General features: G+C 40.2%; 2 protein-coding genes across 7 annotated transcripts in view; one reads left to right on the top strand and one right to left on the bottom strand.

Moving 5' to 3' along the window:
• The window catches only part of LOC115113527 (T-cell immunomodulatory protein-like), a 125306-nt gene extending 120550 nt beyond the window's left edge, over positions 1–4756 (bottom strand). The window contains exons 1-6 of one of the 3 annotated variants that reach the window (XM_029641297.2): positions 4353–4756; positions 3861–3945; positions 3510–3649; positions 3318–3369; positions 3076–3153; positions 2767–2861 (exon numbers count right to left, since the gene is read on the bottom strand). In XM_029641297.2, coding sequence (XP_029497157.1) covers positions 2767–2861; positions 3076–3153; positions 3318–3369; positions 3510–3649; positions 3861–3945; positions 4353–4536 — 634 coding nt within the window. In that variant the 5' untranslated portion in view covers positions 4537–4756. The remainder of the gene's footprint in view (positions 1–2766; positions 2862–3075; positions 3154–3317; positions 3370–3509; positions 3650–3860; positions 3946–4352) is intronic. The other 2 variants (XM_029641296.2, XM_029641298.2) reach the window with 2 other exon arrangements.
• Positions 4757–4792: 36 nt separating this feature from the next.
• LOC115113526 (phosphorylase b kinase regulatory subunit beta-like) overlaps positions 4793–25218 on the top strand; it is a 62917-nt gene continuing 42491 nt past the window's right edge. Inside the window, exons 1-8 of one of the 4 annotated variants that reach the window (XM_029641293.2) lie at positions 4812–4900; positions 7763–7866; positions 9953–10039; positions 13974–14112; positions 17509–17608; positions 18989–19096; positions 19196–19276; positions 21468–21583. In XM_029641293.2, coding sequence (XP_029497153.1) covers positions 7812–7866; positions 9953–10039; positions 13974–14112; positions 17509–17608; positions 18989–19096; positions 19196–19276; positions 21468–21583 — 686 coding nt within the window. In that variant the 5' untranslated portion in view covers positions 4812–4900; positions 7763–7811. Of the gene's footprint in view, positions 4901–7762; positions 7867–8167; positions 8312–9952; positions 10040–13973; positions 14113–17508; positions 17609–18988; positions 19097–19195; positions 19277–21467; positions 21584–25218 lie in introns of those variants that run through there. The other 3 variants (XM_029641294.2, XM_029641292.2, XM_029641291.2) reach the window with 3 other exon arrangements.

The raw sequence follows: 25218 nt of genomic DNA, 5'->3' as shown, positions 1-25218 counted from the left end.
CTCTACCCACGACTACTTTTAAGAGATCTGAAATTGCTTCCTGTTCAATGTCAAGGCCTCATTTAAGCTGTAAATTGGACTGCCGAGCAGCCGCTGTCCCCCTCTACAGTATATCATATGACCAGTCTGTATCATGTCTCACCTCTCTCTTCCACTTCTGGTGTTTTCTGTTCACTCCTCCTCATCTCCTATCTGATCTATGTTCGGTTAGTTTATTAAGATGAGCAGCTTGTGATTACTACAGATGGTTAAGTATCCCTGTAAAAATGCTCCTAAATGGCTAATTCTGACACACTTGAGTGGTTCTACTGCTACCAAGATCACCGAGTCAGCACTGACACAATAGATAGATGCACAACGAGCAATAGATGCTTAACGTGACAACGAACTCTAATAAGCCTCTAGCATCACATAACAACCTTGAGGGATTTTTACATGTAATTTTAATTTGCTCTGTTATATCTTACTACAGTGTGGAGGTTCCCTGGAGTCGGTATCAGTTTCAGATCTCGATAATGGTTTTGCTATGCCGGGGAATCGGAATGCGAGAACTCATTAGAAAAAGGTGGTAATTGCCGAATAATTATAAATGTCATTATGCACAAAGACACCAAACCGATACTATCATATGGCTTGTCGCTAGGCAACGTGGCTTTGCAACGCTCCCCGCAGTATCCAATTAGGAATAATTTTTTTGGTTCGAGAGAAGTTGATTGTTGGTGTAATGTAAGGGAAATAGATTTGCCTCATCAAGGTTACTGGAGTGGGACTTCATAAAGGGATTCACTCATTGCAGAACTGGACGATTTTAAAAAGGAATATTTAGATGTTTGGCCTGTTTTGAATCACTGTGTCACATTTTGCATGTTAGAAGCATTGTTTTTATTTTTTTATTTTTTATGTATACAGAATCATTTCTGGTTTTGTCGTGGAATATTCTAATCAAGTGAGAGAGACTTTGTCATTTCCTCTAACAATCATAAGTCGCCTCAGGTTCATCTTGTGGTTAGTGGTAGACGAGTGGTTAGAGCATTGGGCCAGTAACCGAAAGGTTGCTGGATCGAATCCCTGGGCTGACAAGGTAAAATTCTGTCGTTCTGCCCTTAACAAGGCAGTTAACCCACTGTTCCCTGGTAGGCTGTCATTGTAAATAAGAATTTGTTCTTAACTGACTTGCCTTGTTAAATAAAGGTTCAATTAATTAAATTTAAAAAACACACAAAAAAACAACCTGGCTTAGTTTCCCAGATGCCAGGATGATTAGGAACAATGAGGGGTTTGCTCTACTCCTCGTGTTTATGGAATGCAGTCTTTAACTCAATTGTCAGCTCAAACTGTCTCTAGTGATTATATGCCCAGATTAACTGCAGGGAGCTAGAGTGGTGACCATCCCTTTAAAAAAAAAAACACTGCATTAGTAGAATAGAAATGTCTTACTATTTGTTAAGTATTAATTGTTACCTATTAATATCAAACAAATACATACTTCTTCTCTCACTATTTCCATAATATTGATTAGGTTACCAAATGTTTGCGAAGTGTTTGGCATTGGCCTACCTGTTTTTAAAGATCTATTGTAGGCCTACGTGAAGCATTTATAACATATGCTGTAAATTAACATGATATAATAACCACATAGATTTTATACAGATATTGCAATCATGAAAGGATGAAATTAGTCGATATCTCATAATGGTATTGTACCGACTCTTCCTTAATATGGGATTTTACTTCCTGGGAGAAAAAAAATCGAAAACTAGTCTAAGTGACAGGTTTGTCAGATGGAATTTAGTGGAAAAAGAGAAATCCAGTAAAACAAGAAGAAAATGTTAATTCCTCTCTCTCTTAGTCAACTTAAATTGTTGAACTATATTATATTTTAATCCAATTGTTTGGAGCGTAAGGAACTCTTAGGAGAAAGTAGAAAAAAAAGGATAATTGCCTTGACAGATCATCTACCCAGCTGTCTCATGAAACTTGTGGAGTAGGCCATCAGCCCGGGACGATACCAGTACCGCGATACTCATTAGTGTCGTGGCAAGGAAAGAAAACACAAACCGGATTTAACTTCTTTAGGAAAACAGCCCTAATGTTGGAAACAAACATTATGTTGTCATCCAGAGTAATTTTTTTTCTTCCAAGCTATAGCACACAATGTTTGGAGTGCTTCGAGTTTGGTCTGCTTCGTGTTTTCATTTTTGCGATGGAAAAGAATATTGTGATACCAGCCCTAGTATGCCAACATTCTCTCCAAGGGTTGAATACCACAAGGTAACCCACATACTTATCCCAATACAGACGGGAAATCTTTACCAAGTTACTACATCATATCAATTCAAAAAGATATGAAGAGAAGAGGATGGGCTGCCATGAACAGACTCAAATTCCCTGCTTTTGTATACAGTATGTGAAATGCTGATTTTGACCATTTATACAAGCATCTACTTACCAAGCTCCAGAAGAGTGCCCAATTACGCAGAATGAACTCACTACTCTTGACTCTAATGCTAAAGAGACTGATCACACAGCCATTAGATTGCCATGCACCACTGTCCATATGTTTCATTGTAGAAAGTGAGTCTATAGACTCCAATCTTGCTGAAGAAATTGAAAAGATATTGCACACCAGCACTACACACACCATGTAAAACAATCTAATCTGGTATGGTTCCAAATTAGCTTCCATCCAGCCTGTCTGTAATACCAGATTACTGAGTCTGGCAATGCAAGTTTCCAATAACGCATTTAGGATATTTGTCTACTCACCGGCGGTGAAATCCTTATTTAGGTCGATGAAAGCATTGGAATGAGGAATACGTATCTTGACAGGTGAACTAAGAGCTGGCTGCCACACTGCGTTCCTGTGAGGAAAGAACACAACACAACATGATTCATGTGCTCAGCAGACATTCTGAAAAAACACAGAACAACAAAGGTACTATTTTTAACACTACATACATCTACAATATTTCAATTGCAATTGAGTTTTGTCAAGACATGGAGAATAATGTCAAATAAAACAATGTCTATGTGGACTGCAAAGCATCGAGTCACTTTTCGAATCTCCACCTTTACCTTCCAGTAAGATAGCAGACTTCAGTGGAGAAATCAGCAGAAACCCCAAAGATGTCTGGAATCATGTCCCCATTGAAGCTGCGTAAGATAATTTCATTTATAAAACCGTCAAAACTCCCAACTCATGAGCAAGATCATAGGACTAAGTTTAGGAAAACAATATTGCTTACATGGAAACTTATCATAGAAAACAACTCCTACAGGTGATTTGTAAAATAAAAGAATGTTCATGCATAACCTACTCCATTATCAGAGGTTGGTCCACAAATGTCTTATTAAGGTCAACTTGTTCATCTGCAAAACCAGATAAGAGATGTTAATCAGTTAGCTATTTAATAACAGTGAACAGAAGTCATTTTTCTGACTGTATTAGAGTACATTATTTCTTTGTATTCCATAAGCCTGAATCTAGGCCTAATAAAGCAACAATTTACCCAGGGTTTGGTTGTTTCCCCAGAATACAACAACCATTGTGTCTGAGGTGGCCTTGGTCTTGAGCTGAACTGTAAGAAGCACATCCATCTGAGAATCTCCATCGTAGTCTCCGGGAACAACACCGGTTATGATACAATTGCTGAGAGAGGAAAGATGTTTACAGAGTGCCAGCTGTTGACATAACCCAGTAAAGAATAGCATAAGGCTTTTCTCAGTGACAGCTAAAATCATCTTGTGTCAATCTACCCTAACCCACAGAGTTTGACTGGACAATGTGGAATTATTGATGCTTCAAGGTGAGAAGTGATGTGTGCACTAGTACAATTGAGAGAATAAGATCAGAAACGTACACAGGCAAATCCTTTTTAGTGATATGTACTTTTGGCTTGAAGTATGGGGCTTTCAGATCAGCCAAGAATATCACCAACTCAGATTCTGAAAGTTCAATGAAATATGCAATAAAAAACAATGCACACAATACTCAATTTCAAAGTCACCACAGCAGTCACAAAACCATATCAACAATGCAGTGACTAATTCACTGAAATGCATTCATTGGTGAGAGATCTAGACCCATGTTATGCTTTTGTTTCAATCTAGTTACTAGGCTACTGTGTCTTGTAATGTAGGTAATGCATTGAACACCAAACAGCTTTTCAAAGCAAAGAAAATAGATTTCTACGTCATCACTGCTCTGCTAGATTAGCTAGCATCTTTGGAACACATGCACAGCAAATGTCAATAATTCAAATATCCTCATCTAGTATCTAGCTAAAGTTTATATTATTCACTAGCGAAATGTATCCTATTGAAAAGCCAGCTAGCTAACGTTAGCTACTCACGTTCTCTGATTATGAAAATATCTGTCTGTTTATCCGAGTTGAAATCACCAAAAGCAGCCACAGTGCCATGATTTTCAGACCCGAACAAGTCAGTTGTTACATCTTGAAGAGCAGATGCTGAATACTTCCCTGCAAAATACACAGTAAATGTAAAAATATTGATAAACAATATCCACATCCTCATAGTTCAATTCAAACACAAACTGGAATATTGCAGTGCGTGTTCGGTTTACGGCAGATGGTGAATTGACAGCAAGCAATGCCTTAAGCCTAAACGAGTGGGGTTTGACATTTGTGAAGAAAAAAAAAATCTAGCCTTATTTAGTCGTATGTATAAAGTTAAAGAACATAATTGGCACAAGCGGTAGAAAGACTCTTGACATGTTCATTAAAGGGGTGGTGTGACGTCACACCTTCAGCGCTTCCTAGTTTACTGCAGTGTCGCAACGTACTGTCACTTGGTAAACACAGAGAACCAACCAACATGTCAAGCTTGGGAGATGTCGGCAGGAAACTCCTGGAAATCAAAGCCAGACAAAAGCGTTCAGGTTTGACAGTGTGTTATTGTAACATGCCTTTTTGTTGTATTTCTGCAAACCTCTGAATGTCCTGAGTGAAAAACAAACGAAACAGATTAACGTTATATCAGTTCCTTGCCTGCTATAGCGGGCTTGCATGAGCATGAAAGGTCAAGCTTATACGTTTGCAGCTACTGAAGCTATTTTAGGAACTTCACATCGGGTGTTGCTTCTACCCTTGTCGTTTGTGTTAAGCTACATAAAACAGCAATGTTATTATACTGAACGAGAATGAATGTACATGTAGGCCAAAGGAGGCTGGTGGGAGGAGCAATAGGAGGACAGGCTCATTGTCATGGCTGGAATAAATGAAACAGAGTCAAACGTGGTTTATATGTGGTTAACTCAATTTGAATACCAATCCAGTCATTACAGTGAGCCTCATATACTCATACTGTGGGGAGAACAAGTATTTGATAACCTGCAAACATTGGCAGTGTTTCCTACTTACAAAGCATGTAGAGGTCTACACTTCAACTGTGAGAGACAATCTAAAACAAAAATCTAGAAAATCACATGATTTTTAAGTAATTAATTAGCATTTTATTGCATGACATAAGTATTTGATACATCAGAAAAGCAGAACTTAATATTTGGTACAGAAACCTTTGTTTGCAATTACAGAGATCATACGTTTCCTGTAGTTCTTGACCAGGTTTGCACACACCACAGCAGGGATTTTGGCCCACTCCTCCATACAGACCTTCTCCAGATCCTTCAGGTTTCGGGGCTGTTGCTGGGCAATACGGACTTTCAGCTCCCTCCAAAGATTTTCTATTGGGTTCAGGTCTGGAGACTGGCTAGGCCACTCCAGGACCTTGAGATGCTTCTTACGGAGCCACTCCTTAGTTACCCTGGCTGTGTGTTTCAGGTCGTTGTCATGCTGGAAGCCACGACCCATCTTCAATGCTCTTACTGAGGGAAGGAGGTTGTTGGCCAAGATCTCGCGATACATTGCCCCATCCATCCTCCCCTCTATGTGCAGTCGTCCTGTCCCCTTTGCAGAAAAGCATCCCCAAAGAATGATGTTTCCACCTCCATGCTTCACGGTTGGGATGGTGTTCTTGGGGTTGTACTCGTCCTTCTTCCTCCAAACACGGCGGGTGGAGTTGAGACAAAAATAGAGCTTTTTGGTCATCAGACCACATGACCTTCTCCCATTCCTCCTCTGGATCATCCAGATGGTCATTGGCAAACTTCAGATGGCCCTGGACATGTGCTGGCTTGAGCAGGGGGACCTTGCGTGCGCTGCAGGATTTTAATCCATGACGGCGTAGTGTGTTACTAATGGTTCTTTGAGACTGTGGTCCCAGCTCTCTTCAGGTCATTGACCAGGTCCTGCCGTGTAGTTCTGGGCTGATCCCTCACCTTCCTCATGATCATTGATGCCCCACGAGGTGAGATCTTGCATGGAGCCCCAGACCGAGGGTAATTGACCGTCATCTTGAACTTCTTCCATTTTCTAATAATTGCGCCAACAGTTGTTGCCTTCTCACCAAGCTGCTTGCCTATTGTACTGTAGCCCATCCCAGCCTTGTGCAGGTCTACAATTTAACCCTGATGTCCTTACACAGCTCTCTGGGCTTGGCCATTTTGGAGAGGTTGGAGTCTATTTGATTGAGTGTGTGGACAGGTGTCTTTTATACAGGTAACGAGTTCAAACAGGTGCAGTTAATACAGGTAATGAGTGGAGAACAGGATGGCTTCTTAAAGAAAAACTAACAGGTCTGTGAGAGCCGGAATTCTTACTGGTTGGTAAGTGATCAAATACCTATGTCATGCAATAAAATGCAAATTAATTACTTAAAAATCATACAATGTGATTTTCTGGATTTTTGTTTTAGATTCCGTCTCTCACAGTTGAAGTGTACCTATGATAAAAATTACAGACCTTTACATGCTTTGTAAGTAGGAAACACTGCCGATTTTGCAGGTTATTAAATACTTGTTCTCCCCACTGTAGCTCCTCCCACCGGCCTCCCCTGATGTAGGCTATGTTCATCAGGCTAACTGCCATTACACTTGCCAACATGGCAACCTGTTCACATAGACAGTGCAGGGGTAGGAAACTAGATTCAGCCGCGACCTGTTTTTTTTGTCGGTGTGAATCATCTGGAGTCCGAAAGAGATTATATTGGAAAATTAATAATTTCATACCTTGATTATATTGAGACACGATCGAATATGGCGGGTAGCCTAGCAGTTAAGAGCATTGGGCCAGTAACCGAAAGGCCGCTGGTTTGAATCCCCGAGCAGACTGGGTGAAAAATCTGTTAATGTGCCCTTGAGCAAGGGGGGTGGGAGGTGTAATCACTCGCGGGCTTTGCCTATGTCCATGTTTTCAATCTGAAGTCATAAAGCTCGTATACTGATTTTGATTATGATCAATGGTTAATCAAGCTTTCTGTCAATTAAAGGCCTCATGCAATAGTTGATTATTTAAGAAATACTTTATCATCATAATAGTTTTAATTTGTTAAGTATCACTCATAAAAAAAACATTATAGTTTGACGAATGAATGCCTGAAAATATGTATACACATTTATGAACTTTTTGGGGATAGCACAACAGCAGACTGTATTTGAAAACAGACACATTCAGACATTAGGCTAATTCAAACCGTCATAACTCATCTTAACTATCATATGCCAACATACAAATAATTTCCAAGTACGCTAATCTTTTAATGATCATTGTAGGCTACATGGCATATTAATGTGTTGTCATTTGTCTGTTTTGTAGCCACCCAATATTAACTTGCTCTGTGATTTCTGATTGATTTTGTTTTTCTTCTTAATCCGCTCTACTAACCCTCCTGTGAATTGCTGTAGATTTGTAATTTAGCTCAGAGACGATTGCCCTTTACCTCACCTTTTGAAAATGGCCAGTTCGGAATGTGAGATTTCCAAAGCTCCTCGGAAACTTAAAAGATATGGTAAGTAGTGAATTAAGCTTATGTAACTATTCTCCAGGTCGTTGATGTAAATGAGAATGTGTTCTCAATCAACTTAACTGGCAAAATATATATATATTTTTTTAAGAGGTAGGTAAGCACACCCAAACCCAAAGCCTTTCAAATTTGGTTGAACTAAATTTTGATTCAATCGAGTGTAATTCTTGTATATCATTATATGAGAAAATTCTCAGGATGACACCACTCCAAATGATACATTTCAATGAATAATCATGCCAGCCAGAGTTTTGTATTACTATACCACCCTAGTATCATATGTCAGTTTCAGTGGAGGCTGCTGAGGGGAGGATGGCCAGCAGCATACCACCCTGCATCCCACTGCTGGCTTGCTTCTGAAGCTAAGCAGGGTTGGTTCTGGTCAGACCCTGGATGGGAGAACAGATGCTGCTGCAAGTGGTGTTGGAGGGCAAGTAGTAGGCACCCTTTCCTCTGGTAAAAAAACAATTCTCCCAATGCCCCAGGTCAATGATTGCCCTGTGTAGGGTGCCATCTTTCTGATGGGATGTTGAACAGGTGTCCTGACTCTCTGTGGTCACTAAAAGATCCAATGGCACTTATCTCAAGAGTAGGGGTGATAACCTAATCATCCCCAGCTTACAATTGGCTCATTTATCCCTCCCTGTAACTATTCCCCAGGTCGTTGCTGTAAATGAGTGAACTTACCTGGTAAATAAAATAAAATAAAACGGACCGAATGGCATCAAACACATGGAAACTTTTCCGCATCAGGATTTATCACACGCCTGTCCTCCCAAATTAAGGTACCACCAACTTCCTGTGTTCAGTTTTCTTCAGGTGAATGGTATGATATGCTGAATATGCTGTGATACACTATTATTAATGCTGTCTACGTGGCTTGGTCAGGATGCTATACCAATATACCCGTCGTGGATATAGGCTGCTTACGTTCAATTCATGGGGTATATTTTGTGAGGTAAAATATGGTATACACTACAGTATCTAAAAATGATCCAAGTTGTTATAATTCACTTTTTTTGCTGCAACTATGATTCACAGTCTCTCCCTAGGGTTTCCACCAAAGATAGTACCATTATAATTATACTGTTTAATGGAAATAGAAAATTATACTAACCAGTATACAGTACTAAACCTAGTATTAACAAATATTGAACTCTCTCAGTGAAATTAATCACACAATATTTCCAAGCAACCACATACTTCAATCCGTGTTTCTATTCAGTAGAAATTAAATAAAACCTTTCATTTGCATATTAGCCTCGCACTGCCTTTGCAGAGTTATCTTGAAAAGCGATGGCTTTGTCCCTGCCACTTAAAAGCTGATGGAAATTATGGTAATTTGACTGGATTTTTTTTTTTTTTTCAGTACCTGAGGTATTGACCCAAAGATTGATCCCATTAAAATGTAAATCACTCCAAAGTAAAAATGTGTCTGAAATAGTGGTCCAACAGATGGGGTTCCCCTGAAATTCACTTTGCTCTGAAGAAATGATGGAAAGTTCCATTATATTTTAAATTTGTGCTCAGCGTAGGAAATCACACTTCATGCTGGAGATTTGTTTTGGTATTTGCAGTGACTAAATGTGAGTTGGAAATGGGGCCTTGTCGTGATTGCATGCGTCAATGCATTGTGGTTTTTGTGTGACCTGTTCATTGAATTCTTACGGAATTCACAAAAAACATGGCTGATACTGAATTATTTTGACCATGTGTTTATGATGATGTTCTTCAGTCCCTTGTGTAGCTAAAGTCTTCATTAACAGCATTATCTAAAAAAAAAACATTCTGTAAAATATGTTTAGCATTTAGGTCTAAATACATTTGCTTCTGAAGATTTAAGATATAATTACTGATAACTAGAAACCTTTTGTAGCATCAGTCTTACAGCCAACTACTCCCCAAGTGTTCACGGGGTCTTTCTATGACATATATTTACTGTAGTGTGTGTCTCCAGAGAGTGTGGGAAAGTACAACAGAGGCGCCTGAGACATGAACAAATGAACTCCAATTGAGCTCTGGCTCAGCAATTAATGTTCTGTAAATAATTGTGTTTTGTATCTCTCCTCAGGCTCCATCTATGAACCTCTCAAGCTCTCCATTCTCCACCGGGAGGATGAGCCACTCTGGGAGAGACTTGACCGTTACTACAATGCAGGTAAGCACTGTGATTATGTTTATAGTACTTTGTTTTTAAAATCCTTGTTTTGAAGATCTCCTCAAAGGTGAGGCCCTTTCAAGTTTATTTTTCTACTTGTAGGTGGTGTAGCTTTAAAGTATTTGTGTTTGAAAAATGGATTGAATTTTGTATGTTACTCTTAGGTTTGTTAAAATAGAACCTTAACACAATGGTAAATCTAAGTGTAGGCAGTAGTGCTTTTGGTTCAGTGGTGTGTCAGAAATATTTTCTCTATTTTCACTGTCACAATTATTAAGGCCTAAAAAGATAACTAAGAATTATAATTAAAATTAGAAACAAAACAAAGAAACAACTTGTTTTAAATAGGCTATGTCACACTTACAGGCAAGATGAGTTCTCTCTGTGGGCATAGAATATTAAAACAATGCAGAATATGGAGGGTTTTACACACATCTATAAATCCAAAGCGGGACCTGCATGGCTAAAATATTGTAGGCCTGCCTACAATGCATAGATAAAAAGTGAAAGTCAGCTCACTGTTTTACTCCTCTCAGACTTGATATTTGAATAAGGCTTTGGTGATTTAAGATTTATTTCCAAGCGGTCTCAGGAGCCAAGTCCTTTATCGACAGTCGTGACTACTTCACAATTGCATTGGGCACACAAAAAAAGCCTTAATTGAGAGGAGGGGAGGTTATGCTTGGTTTTTAATCAAATAATACTAAATGTAATAACATATTTGTTTTTTATGTTTCTAAATACGAAGTATACAGGCGACCAAAAGCACATTAGGCTACTCTTGTTCCATGGGCAGTGTGCGTCGCGGCTGGATTGGCTGCGTTTCCACTGTCAAAATTCATACGGCTAAGAACAGCTTTTGATTGGTCTTAAATATCCCTATCAGCGCTGCCTGAAATTAGCACTTTGGATCATGTTTTTAAGGACACACCTCAAATATTTCCACCATGCCCATCTGAGCGTATGCAAGCTGATATTTAAGACAGATAAATTGACGAACCTGGCATTGGGGCTGGAAAATGCCAGTGCGCCAATTTTTACATGACGAAATTTCAAACTAACGTGCGTTTGACACTAGCGCTGCCTTAACACCATAGAGCCATGCAATTGTCACAGGTTACCGTACCATTGGCAGACATGTCACACCCCATTGGTCAGTTGTGATGATGACAGGGGGGCATGGATACAGCCTGGCAACTTATTTCATGGCTTTCTTTCTTTAATGGCACATCTCCCTTTGCTCATTGTGGAAACAGAGGAAGTGTATTGCATTACGTAGTCATTTTATGAAGGATATTGTGATATGTGCTTTGCTGTGACCTGGGGCTGTGGTCCAAATGCAATATCTATGTTCAAGACAAATTACTTTTCAAGGGCAATACAGCTTCTATTATATTTTATGTTGTGAGCCTATTTGAAGAGAGAAGAAACAAATGTTTGTTCTACTGAAGACGGGCAACAAAGATACTTCAATGAGTTCTCAAAAATATTCCCCATGTTCTTGGGGAGCATAGTTTATCAATATGGTTTCATGTTTGAAAATCCCATGGGTTGTATTATGTTTGTATCCCCCTCCCATAGGCTAGTATAAGACAAAGAGACAGCGTACTAGTGAAATATTGACAAAAAAAAGTTTCCCAGAAGTGAGGGTTATTTGAGGATGAAATGAGGATGCTACAGGAAAAACAGCCAAGTGAAAGACACTAGGGGAGCAACTGGTCCCTCATCTGAAACCAGTGTGAACTCATGGTGACAGACATCCCCAAAGAGAACAACCTATCAGTGTTTCTCACCACCTGAGCTCCCCGGGTGAAAATGAATCACTCTCATTACTCCATGAATTTTGCGTTCATTGTTAGCACTGTAGCTTTTATATATTTGGTGCATATTTTGTTCTTCACAGTAAACAAATGCAATTTTAGCTATTGAAATAATGTGCCAGCACACTTTTTGTGATGTAGGCTATATTATAGTAATATTTGACACAGTGCTTTTCCCATGCCTTTTTCTGCTCCGTCAGATTGGTCGAAATTCTGAAAGCTTTAGGTTGCCCTTGGTGAGTGATTTTGTTCTACTAGCAATGTACGAAAGAGTACTGTGACAGTAACATGCATCAAGCCCCCTGTTGCTCTCTCGGAAACGTTCTCTGTGAGATGACAATATGTTGAAATGTTCTTGCTTAATTTTGTGGTCGGTACGCAGCAATTTAAGCAGGGAGCAAAGCAGCAGTTGTTATCGCCAATGCACGTGGGATGAATCTCCCCCCCCCCTTTTTTTTAACTTCATGGGTAAATGACGACTCAGATCTTTCTCTATCTACTAAAAAATAGTGCAGTTGTAAAGCCAGTGGCATTACATGCGCTTATGATTCAGTGTGGACCAATTCTCTCTCATTTCTGAGCAAACGACATTAGGGATATCACTGTCCCTCACAGTTTGTCTTATTTTTCTCCTGTGCAGGCCTCAGGTTTCTTATTTATGTGGTAATGTGGCCACACTCCAGTGCCTCTTTATTTTATTCTCCCACTTGATTATAGTGGAGACGCAGGGCTGATATCTGACTGGCTCGGGGAGATTTAAGAAATGGTAGAGTAAGTTTTATGTTTTGTTGTGGAGGTCTCTTAGCTCTCATTTGTTCTTTCTTTCTTTCTTTCTGTCTTTCTTTCTTTCTTTCTTTCTTTCTTTCTTTCTACTAACTATCTGGGATCAGAGGAACTGCCCATTCTAAGACATAGACTGTGTCTAAAGCGTTAGCTGTTGATTTAGTGGGACATTAGGTCGGTGGATGATATGAGGCTGAGCAACTCCAACCTCAGTTTATTTGCGTCTACAGTGCTGTTGTGTCTTTTGGAGTTAGAGAATAATAACATATTCTAACCGTGGTTTTGATTCAGAGGAGTCTTACTAAGGTGCCATTTTTCCCTTTGATGTGCCTCAAATACATTATATTGCCGTTAATAACATATGAATCATAGTCAGAAGAAGCACTGTACTTTTTTTAATGTGTTTTTTCCCAAGCAGCCTCTGGGGTCAAAGTAATTGTCACTTCCGAGTTACTGAAGGGAGTTTATTAATATTCTGCTTAATTCCCTCCACCTCTTTATCCTGGCAATGCTGACTTTGTCTCTTTGAATTGACCCGGACTCCCTGTAACCAAACGATCTCGCAGAATGGATGTCCCCCTTCATTTGCTCTGGCATAACGTGGTGATGAAAAATGAAGTACCCTGTTCGGACAGATTATTCGTCGGTGAGGGAGGACGGGGAAGGGTAGATGGTGGTGTGGTGACAAATACATTCCTGTGATTCCAGGCCTTCTGTTTTAGTGTGACTTTTTATTCAAACAAAATACTATTTAGAGGATTTGCATGAAGATAAACATTTGTGTCACTCTGGAATGTACAGTAAGTTATTGTCACCTTCACATGTGCAGTAACACACCTTGTTAGAATGTCTGGTTTTACAGCAATAACTACACAATATACAGCTGCTTAACATACCTTTATTTTGCATTCCATTTCACCATTTTTTAATTTTTTATATCAAACCATTTCTGGGTAACTTACTGCAACAGTTGTCCACTACAATGGACTAAAAACTATTTATCAAGCAAGAATTTAGCTAGGACTGTCTGGGACTGGTCTGAGTGTGGAGAGCAGTTTGGAACTCTCTTTGTTTATTGGTCTATTAACCAATTAACCACATGGTTATGTCACCAGGCAAGCCTAAACTCCCACCCATGCAAACAGACTGATTAGAAGCTGCTGTGTAGATGGTATTTCTAACCAGCAACTATCAGGAAATAACACTGATCAATGTTAGTTTCGTCAGCTGTTGGACAATATTATGCAAAATACAGGAAAAATATAGTTTTGACTGTACTGAGCCTTTAAAGGCTGAGGGATCACCTGTATCTCCCTTGTTTCTCTCTCTAGTGAAGACCACCATTCTGAACTACCAGAGCCCTACCACTGGCCTCTTCCCTACCAAGACATGCTCCAGCTGCAAGGAAGCCAAGGTGCGGGACTCCCTGTATTGTGCAGCCAGTTCCTGGGCCCTGGCTTTAGCTTACAGGTGACACACACACACACACACATCTACAGCCACCTTAGCTCACTGTATATTAAAGTTGATCTTAGTAATGAATCTAGTACAACCTTAGTTAATGGGCTCCATCAGGGACCGATATTCTTAATCAAAGCAGACGGCTTTTGTAACGCCAAGGGGGTGCTGCGCATTGGCATGTACTGCTGCTGCTGCAGCATCCAGACTACACAGACTGCAGAAAACATTAGGGACACCTGCTCTTTCCATGACATAGACTGACCAGGTGAAAGCTGTGATCCCTTATGGATGTCACTTGTTAAATCCACTTCAATCAGTGTAGATGAAGGGGAGGAGACGGGTTAAAGAAGGATTTTTAAAACCTTGAGACAATTGAGACATGGCTTGTGTATGTGTGTCATTCAGAGGGCGAATGGACAAGACAAAGATTTAAGTGCCTTTGAACGGGGTATGGCAGTATTTGCCAGGCTCACCGGTTTGTGTCAAGAACTGCAACGCTGCTGGGTTTTTCCACGCTCAACAGTTTCCCGCGTGTATCAAGAATGATCCACCACCCAAAGGGCATCCAGCCAACTTGACACAACTGTGGGAAGCATTGGAGTCAACATGGGCCAGCATCCCTGTAGAATGCTTTTGGCATCTTGTAGAGTACATGCCCCGACAAATTGAGTCTGTTCTGAGGGCAATTTTTCTCTAGTCCCCAGGCACAATGCTCTCACCTTCAGACATTCTGTTGATTCTGTATCTGATTATAAAACAGGTCACTTTTTTCCCTTTGTAGTAATGTGTCCTTCACTTCATACACTGAGGGCTCAAGTTCAAGGGGAGCTCTGAGATACTCAAAATAGTCAGGGACTTTCTCCACTAGACCTTCTAACCAAGTGCTCTTTCGAAACCCACTGGTGTGCATTTTTTTCTCTCCAAGGGGACACGAGAGTAAAAATAGAATGTTCAAGTAGACCAGAGGGGCCTACTCATTCGTCATGGTTTCTTCCCGTTAAAATTGTCACAGGAATTTAATTAAGACGACTCCAATCTGACAGCACAGGCCCAAACCATTACTTTACCCTCCCATGTGACTAGAGAGGACTGGAGTGGGTGCTTTAGATTGGAGTAAATGGGTGCCCATGCACTGGTGGAAATGTATGTTTCAAAGTAAGTGAATGTCATTAATGAAAACATACACGAGGTCTACTTGCAGTGCATTCGGAAAGTATTCAGACCCCTTCACCTTTTTCACATTTTGTTACTTTACAGCCTTATTCAAAAATGTATTCAATTGTTTTTTTCTCCCTCATCAGTCTACAGTACACAAAATACCCCATTATGACAAAGCAAAAACAGGTTTTTAGAAGAAATAAAATCAAATTAATGAAAAAGACTGAAATATCATATTTTACATAAGTATTCAGACCCTTTACTCAATACTTTGTTGAAGCTCCTTTGGCAGCAATTCCAGCCTTGAATCTTCTTGGGTATGATGCTACAAGTTTGGCACACCTATATTTGTGGAGTTTCTCACTTTCCTCTCTGCAGATCCTCTCATGCTCTGTCAGGTTGGATGGGGAGCGTCGTTGTACAGCTATTTTCAGGTCTCTCCAGAGATGTTCGATCGAGTTCAAGTCCGGGCTCTGGCTGGACCACTCAAGAACATTCAGAGACTTGTCCCGAAGCCATTCCTGCATTGTTTTGGCTGTGTGTTTAGGGTGCTGCCACCACCATGCTTCACCGTAGGGATGGTGGCAGGTTTCCTCCAGACTTGACACTTGGCATTCAGGCCAAAGAGTTCAATCTTTTTTTCATCAGACCAGAGAATATTGTTTCTCATGGTCTGAGAGTCTTTAGATGCCTTTTGGCAAACTCCAAGCGGGCTTTCATGTGCCTTTTACTGGGGAGTGGCATCCATTTGGCCACTCTACCATAAAGGCCTGATTGGTGGAGTGCTGCATAGATGGTTGTCCTTCTGTAAGGTCCTCCCATCTCCACAGAGGAACTCTGGAGCTATGTCAGAGTGACCATCGGGTTCTAGGTCACCTTCCTGGCCAAGGCCCTTCTCCCCCGATTGCTCAGTTTGGCCGACTTATTTTATTTAAGAATGGTGGAGGCCTCTGTGTTCTTGGGGACTTTCAATGCTGCAGAAATGTTTTGATACCCTTCCCCAGATCTGTGCTTCAACACAAACCTGTCTTGGAGCTCTACGGACAATTCCTTTGAGCTCACGGCTTGGTTTTTGCTCTGACATGCCCTGTCAACTGTGGGAGACAGGTGTGTGCCTTTCCAAAACATGTCCAATCAATTTAATTTACCACAGGTGGACTCCAATCAAGTTGTAAAAACATCTCAAGGATGTTCTCAAGGATCTCAAGGATCTCACCTGAGCTCAATTTCAAGTCTCATAGCAAAGGGTCTGAATATCGAGAACATCACCGCCTGGTATGGCAACTGCTTGGCCTCTGACCGCAAGGCACTACAGAGGGTAGTGTGTATGGCCAAGTACATTACTGGGGCCAAGCTTCCTGCTATCCAGGACCTCTTTACCAGGTAGTGACAGAGGAAGGCCCAAAGAATTGCCAATGACTCCAGCCACCACAGTCATAGACTGTTCTGTTCTATGTGCATATTAACTCAATTACCTTGACTAACCTGTGCCCCTGCACATTGACTCTGTACCGGTACCCCCTGCATATAGCCATCACTACTGATATTTTATTGTTGCTTCTTAATTATTTTTTATTTGATTTATTTCTTATTTCAGTTTATTTTAGTAAATACATTCTTTAACACTTTTTTCTTAACTGCATTGTTGGTTAAGAGCTTGTAAGTAAACATTTCACTGTAATGACAAATATGATTTGATTTGAATACTCATGTAAATAAGGTATTTCTGTTTTTTATTTACCTAATTTGCAAGAATGTCTAAACCTGTTTTCGCTTTGTTATTGTGTGTAGTAATCCATTTTAGAGGAATATTGTTAAGTAACAAAATGTGGAAAAGGGAACAGGTCTGACTACCTTCCAAAAACAATGGCATCTACATTGCATATGTCAACAGTATACTGGAAGCATTTGGGTCATTTTCAAGTGTGATTTTGATGAGAGGTCAATTGGAATGTAGTATGTCCTTGCTTGTCTTAGGAATAACAACTGTCAATAATGTCACAACTGTCATTAATGTCCTAAAATGATTTAAAACCTGTCTATGACTGTGTACAAATACAATAGGTTGTCCCCATGTAATATGTACCATTTAATGTATGCACAGACAGGATAACCAGACCCTAGTAATTTTGTGCGGTGAAAAGTAGGATAATTTAGGATGATTTAACATGCTCTTCTGCTCGTTGGGCCGTTTTTCTTTTCTCCATCTTATTGTGGCACATGGCGGCGATCAACCCTGTCGTGCAGACGCATCGATGATGACATGGGACGCACCCATGAGTTGGAGCACTCAGCCATCAAGTGCATGAGGGGCATCCTCTACTGTTACATGCGCCAGTCTGACAAGGTGAGTCCACAAACGAAACGTCAGACCACAGGAAACACTGTAGTTCATTCTTAGTGATCTAAACAAATGCCATTATCCAGTAATAAATATAGATTTTTAGCAAACACAGAAACTGTCGCTAATGGGGGGAGATGAAGATCTCTCCTTTTACTGATCTTCTCTGTTCTCACGCTTCAGTGGTTTATTATCTCGCGCTTGGACTGGTTGTATCTCTATGTGGATGGAATAATATAGATGTTTCCAAATGGTTTTTGCCTCAACAGAACACTTTTGTTTAAAGCATCTGAGCAGACCGTTCAGTCAAAATAGCAGTGTTTATGTTGTTTAAAGACCTCTATGAAAGCAGCTTTAGTACGATAGAACACTGGTCTTGTTCTGGTCTGTAATTGCACATCTCTGTTGGCTTTTGAAATGGTTTTGTTTCATTTGCTCATGACCTTGACGACCTAATTTATGGGAAAGCTTTTCTGTGTCTTAATTATAATGCACCGTTTCTTCAGTTAATTACACAGTGCAGCGCTCATTAACATCTGTCTCTGGCATTCACAGAGAACATGCCATTTTTAATGGACCCACAATACAGACGGACTAGGAAGCACATTTTTTTTTTTTTTAACAACTACAGAGCCATTAAAGAGAGGGCATCAAAGTTTACCACAATGTACCAATGAAACTAAACACAGTCTTAACGAATTAGCCACACGACACAAGCTTCTCAAATGTTTTCTGACAGATTTAACTCCGGAACCATTTCACGCTAAGATCACACACACTCACTGACACACAGTGACATTTGACAAGATTCATAAACTGCACTATTGTGGAAATGCACTTTCAATGCAAATGTTAGGCTATTTTGGAACGCAACAGTTATCGGTTCGGTCAGTGCCAAATGTTGGCACAAAATAATGTACCGTGTGAAGCAAACTCAAACAGAGTGTATAGCTCTATGTGTATCACTCAAATCTGACCTGGGATGGTTTGAGGAGGAGAAGTCATATGTGTACATCTTTGGCATGACTCAAGAATTGCTTAATGCACCACGATACAAATAAATGGTATGTCTGTTTGCAATATTTACAGATGCATTCATGCATACCAGTGGTTTGCTCATGTCTTCAGAGCCATTCATTTGAGGAAAATTCTAGTGTGTGTGCTAGTGATGACGCAGTGGAATATCCATGAGCCATCCTAGTCCCGGTTTTCACCTCACGTACCTTTTTGTGAGGATAGGATAAATAATTGAAATATGCCCAGTGAGTAAGGTGTATGTATATATATATATATATTTATTTTATGGACTGACTCCTCTTTTATTTGCCCTTTCGCTCTCTTTTTCTCTTCCTTTCACTCTCTTTCTTCACCTTCATTCTATTTCAGGTGGAGGAATTCAAACAGGACCCCAGCCCTTCCAAGTGCCTGCACTCAATATTCAATGTCGACACAGGAGATGAGATTCTGTCCTACGATGACTACCATCACCTACAGGTAAACCCGCTCACAAACATTGTCATGATACTGCATAAAGTCCGAACGGATTCCGGTCTCACGCTCTTCACCATTGTAAATACCGTCTCCCTCCATCAGATTGATGCCTTGTCCCTCTTCCTGCTCTATTTGGTGGAGATGGTCTGCTCCGGCCTCCAGATCATCTACAACACGGATGAGGTACGGCCCACTGGCCTTAGTCACGTGACCTCTCTCTCAGAAAGAACACGTCTGTCTGCGGAGCACGACTCTTACGCAGCATGGCTTCTTCATAGTGATTAGATGGGGGGGGACATACGGACAAGACTATAAACGACGCAAGCCAAGAAAGCTCCTGTGTGCCAAAGTGCCCTGAGACAGTTAATAGTAGAGGCAGCAGCTGAATAAGCAGTAGTTAACGGTCCATGCATCTTTAGAAACGCAGCTATTTACATGTGATGATTTGATGACTATGTAACGGGTTTTAAAATCCAATACGCCTGCCTCTTGACTTACACTAACTTATGCAGCACCCTTTTTCATTAGTGAGCAAGTTATTGAGTTGGAGGCCTAGTAAAACGGACAGCTAAAGTAATAGCAACTCCTTCGTTATAGTAGTCCTTTAAGGTGGCTGCAGCCGTAAGTGCTGTTAATTCTCTTGTCTCCTGTTTTTATAGCCCTTTGGGAGATTTGAAATTCATTAATTCCATCTCTTAATTCAGTTGTCTGCTCACTGGGAGATTTACTTTTAGGCACTGGGGTGAAATTATTGCCTTCAGAAAAAGCTTCTTTTTTATCCAGACTTATCTTCAAAAATAGAGCTGTTTTAGAACATTATGCCCGGAAGCAATTACAGTGAGCATTCACTTTGTTTACGAAAAATTGAAAGCCTCACATTAAATATATTTTTATATATTTTTTTCTCCCAACGGCAAACAAATTGCCTGTGTAGCTTCAATGGGGCCAGTCCTATTTGCAAAGCAGACCTAATTTGCACATTTAAATAGTGCTTATTGAGCTGCGTAATACAAGTAAAGGGCATGAACATGAAATCAACGAGCATGTATCCTTTTATTAATCTACATCAGAACAAATAAACAGGAAATAGGACTCTGAATGTGTGTCATTTCTGCACCGCATTTAGTTGCATCTTTTGGTATTCTCATTATTCTAATTTTGGCTCTTAGCAGTGGTTCAGTATATTTTCCCGACTGGAAGTTCAATTCAATTGAATCTTGCAGTATTAATACAGGTAGATGCTTTGTGTGTGTTTTGTGTCTGCGCCCATTCGTGACGGCAACGTTCACGATGATACTATCAAGATACCAGAAAGATACCTCTCAGTCGTTAAGACAAATTGAAAAATCCTATGCTTCTTTATCTAAATATTGAACGAGCGTGGGCGACAGAGAGGAAGAAAATGGTGCAGTTTGAGTAGATAGGGGTGAGAACAGGTGGGTCTGAGCAGGTGTGATGTCGTCGATGTTTGTGTGAGTCGGTATTGTTGTCTTTTGTATGTTTTGTGTTGTACTTTTTTTTTTCTCTCAATAAAAAAGGTCATGAAGATCCTTACGTTAATCATTCTATTAATGCCCAAAATAAAATAACACGCAATGTCCTTATTTCAGTGGCTCTGCTTAGTTCCCTGTCTTCTCTCCTTGCCTGTCCCATTTTTGTACACTTTAGGCCCTGTCTGTTTCCCTGTTGTCAGTCACATCTCCCCCAGTACTTTCACATTTTTCCTTCATGGCCTCTTAAGTCATCATTTAAAAATATTTTTGTGAAGTTTCGATCTCTTTTTTTATTTCACCTTTATTTAACCAGGTGGGCAAGTTGAGAACAAGTTCTCATTTACAATTGCGACCTGGCCAAGATAAAGCAAAGCAGTTCGACACATACAACGACACAGAGTTACACATGGAGTAAAACAAACATACAGTCAATAATACAGTAGAAACAAGTCTATATATGATGTGAGCAAATTAAGTGAGATAAAGGAGGTAAAGGCAAAAAAAAGGCCATGGTGGCATCTGCACATAGAGAAGAGCCATTCCTCCTTGTTCCAGATTAAATTAAGGACATGGTTTTGACTACCCATGACTCTGGGTGATGTTTTTATTTTAACATTGGGCACACAAATGTTAATTCCATCAGGGGCAAAATGTTAATGTGTTTTATTCAATAAATAACTTACTGAAAATGTGCATGAAATGAGAGTTATTGGAGAATAGTTTATTCCATTTAAATGTGAGTACATTCTTCCCGAAGTTGCATGAGCTCTTCTTTTGACAATATGATGACACAGTACAGTTTAATTCCAAGGAGAAAGCGTTCAATGTTGAGATTGAGAGATCTCGTTCATGTGATATTGTCGTGTTTTCTACCTCTGCAGGTATCTTTCATCCAGAACCTGGTGTTCTGTGTAGAGAGGGCGTACAGAGTGCCTGACTTTGGAATGTGGGAGAGAGGGAGCAAGTACAACAATGGAAGCACTGAGCTGCACTCCAGGTCTGTCTTGTCCTCCTCTAGTGAATACTTTGATTTATAAAGATACAGTGCCTTGCGAAAGTATTCGGCCCCCTTGAACTTTGCGACCTTTTGCCACATTTCAGGCTTCAAACATAAAGATATAAAACTGTATTTTTTTGTGAAGAATCAACAACAAGTGGGACACAATCATGAAGTGGAACGACATTTATTGGATATTTCAAACTTTTTTAACAAATCAAAAACTGAAAAATTGGGCGTGCAAAATTATTCAGCCCCCTTAAGTTAATACTTTGTAGCGCCACCTTTTGCTGCGATTACAGCTGTAAGTCACTTGGGGTATGTCTCTATCAGTTTTGCACATTGAGAGACTGAATTTTTTTCCCATTCCTCCTTGCAAAACAGCTCGAGCTCAGTGAGGTTGGATGGAGAGCATTTGTGAACAGCAGTTTTCAGTTCTTTCCACAGATTCTCGATTGGATTCAGGTCTGGACTTTGACTTGGCCATTCTAACACCTGGATATGTTTTATTTTTGAACCATTCCATTGTAGATTTTGCTTTATGTTTTGGATCATTGTCTTGTTGGAAGACAAATCTCCGTCCCAGTCTCAGGTTTTTTGCAGACTCCATCAGGTTTTCTTCCAGAATGGTCCTGTATTTGGCTCCATCCATCTTCCCATCAATTTTAACCATCTTCCCTGTCCCTGCTGAAGAAAAGCAGGCCCAAACCATGATGCTGCCACCACCATGTTTGACAGTGGGGATGGTGTGTTCAGGGTGATGAGCTGTGTTGCATTTACGCCAAACATAACGTTTTGCATTGTTGCCAAAAAGTTCAATTTTGGTTTCATCTGACCAGAGCACCTTCTTCCACATGTTTGGTGTGTCTCCCAGGTGGCTTGTGGCAAACTTTAAACAACACTTTTTATGGATATCTTTAAGAAATGGCTTTCTTCTTGCCACTCTTCCATAAAGGCCAGATTTGTGCAATATACGACTGATTGTTGTCCTATGGATAGAGTGTCCCACCTCAGCTGTAGATCTCTGCAGTTCATCCAGATTGATCATGGGCCTCTTGGCTGCATCTCTGATCAGTCTTCTCCTTGTATGAGCTGAAAGTTTAGAGGGACGGCCAGGTCTTGGTAGATTTGCAGTGGTCTGATACTCCTTCCATTTCAATATTATCGCTTGCACAGTGCTCCTTGGGATGTTTAAAGCTTGGGAAATCTTTTTGTATCCAAATCCGGCTTTAAACTTCTTCACAACAGTATCTCGGACCTGCCTGGTGTGTTCCTCTCTGCGCTTTTAACGGACCTCTGAGACTATCACAGTGCAGGTGCATTTATACGGTGACTTGATTACACACAGGTGGATTGTATTTATCATCATTAGTCATTTAGGTCAACATTGGATCATTCAGAGATCCTCACTGAACTTCTGGAGAGAGTTTGCTGCACTGAAAGTAAAGGGGCTGAATAACTTTGCACGCCCAATTTTTCAGTTTTTGATTTGTTAAAAAAGTTTGAAATATCCAATAAATGTCGTTCCACTTGTTGTTGATTCTTCACAAAAAAATACAGTTTTATATCTTTATGTTTGAAGCCTGAAATGTGGCAAAAGGTCGCAAAGTTCAAGGGGGCCGAATACTTTCGCAAGGCACTGTATGAACACATTGCTAGACAGTCTCCACACATGGAATGTGTTAATCTCTCCACAAAAACAAAGAGGATATATTTTAGGGTAGTAAAGGTAATGTCGATGACCTATCATTCGAGCAGTAGAACTGCCTCTCCCTCTCTCAAGACCTCGATAATGATTCTGTTTCCTCTGTCCCTTATCTCTGGAAAACATTGGTTTCTCCTAAAGAATGTAGGAAAATTGGTTGCAACTTACCACCATTTCCTAGAGAAAAAAATCTGGCTTTGCATTCTACATAGACAATAATTCGACACCATGTCCATTAGTCAAATTCAGAATGACTGATTTGTAGTTCAGTTTCCATAATACACATTAAAATGCAGTAATGTAAACAGAGAGCAATTGCGGGGGCAGAATAACAACTTTTTACTTTCTGAGTTCATTATCTTCATGCGGAGTCATTCACCAAGTTTCAGGCGCGGTTACAATGGAGGGGAGGGGGGGAGGGGGGGGGACTGTTCCATTAACTCAGTGTACCAGACTGCCGATGGGTACGTAGGCCTGTGTGTGGCTGAGTGTCAGGGAAAGCTGTGATGAATGCCTTCATCAAGAGAATTGAATCATGATATTCAAGCTCGGCTGAAAGGAAAATGGCAGTCATTATAAAACCATGTTAATGTCATCAATCCTAGATGGTATTGAGTTTGTGCAAAAATGGCTAAGCTGTAGTCCTATCGAGCTTGGTTACCCCTTGGCAATCTCTCGCCAAGTTAAAATATAGAGCAACTTATTTCTAATATTTTGCTTTGTTCAACTGCGTTAGGTTTCTAATTTAAGTCCACCCTATAGTAGGTTTAAACCGAACTCCACTCATTGTGACGTGTTGACTGAAGCTGTCAACATCAGTCAGGATTAATTACATCATAGAATAGTACGTTAGTGTATGTATGTTTCTCCCTTTTGTAAAAATTGTATGACAAGATACTGTGTTGTGCTTGTTGTCTGCAACTTGTTACAATTATCAAACCAATGCCCACCCCGCTCCATGAAACTACAGCACTGTGTGCACATTCAATGTTTTAAACCTTCGACCAAGGCGTCACACTCACTCAGAACTGTTGACAGCTCTTACGCATTATGTCCAGGCAAGTTCGGACAGAAAATCAATAGACTTTCAAAAAGGCCTCATGTTGCTTGATTGTGATCATTGCTGCTGATTTTGTCAGAGAGGGAGCTGAAGTTGTGTTTCGGGAAAGCTGGTTTCAACTATGTTCTGTTATTCTTCTGCATTTTTGTATCGGTTTGGGCCCTGTGTTTGTGGGATTGAACACCTTTTTAACTTGTCGGTGTATCTTGCAACTCTCCTTGCCACGTCGTCGTCTTCCTTTTATAGAGACCTATTAAGAGGGAAAGGAAATTCACTGCTATTTTCTCTGCATAGTAAAGTGCACAATGATTTCAGCCCCCTCTCAGCAACAATTACATCTACTAGTCATCTGTTTGCATTACATTATTAAACCATTCAAATGTATACTTGTAGGCATTTTACAGTATAATTGTAAGGCTCGTTACAAGGCAATGAGTGTTTGTTTTGGGTGTCATGTGCCTTGTACATAGGGGGTTCATAAAAAGTTGAACCAAACCCCCATTTATAAAGTATATCCAGTTGAAGTCGTTTACATACACTTAGGTTGGAGTCATTAAATCTCATTTTTCAACCACTCCACAAATTTCTTGTTAACAAACTGTAATTTTTCCAAGTCAGTTAGGACATTTACTTCGTGTATGACACAAGTCATTTTTCCAACAATTGTTTACAGACAGATTATTTCACTAATAATTCACTGTATCGCAATTCCAGTGGGTCAGAAGTTCATATATATATACTAAGTTGACTGTGCCTTTTTAAACAGCCTGGAAAATTCCAGAAAATGATGTCATGGCTTTAGAAGCTTCTGATAGGCTCATTTACATCATTTCAGTCAATTGGAGGTGTACCTGTGGATCTATTTCAAGG

The sequence above is a fragment of the Oncorhynchus nerka genome, linkage group LG28 (genome assembly GCF_034236695.1).
Source record: "Oncorhynchus nerka isolate Pitt River linkage group LG28, Oner_Uvic_2.0, whole genome shotgun sequence".
NCBI classification, from domain to species: domain Eukaryota; kingdom Metazoa; phylum Chordata; class Actinopteri; order Salmoniformes; family Salmonidae; genus Oncorhynchus; species Oncorhynchus nerka.
This window is presented reverse-complemented; position numbering and strand designations above follow the sequence as displayed.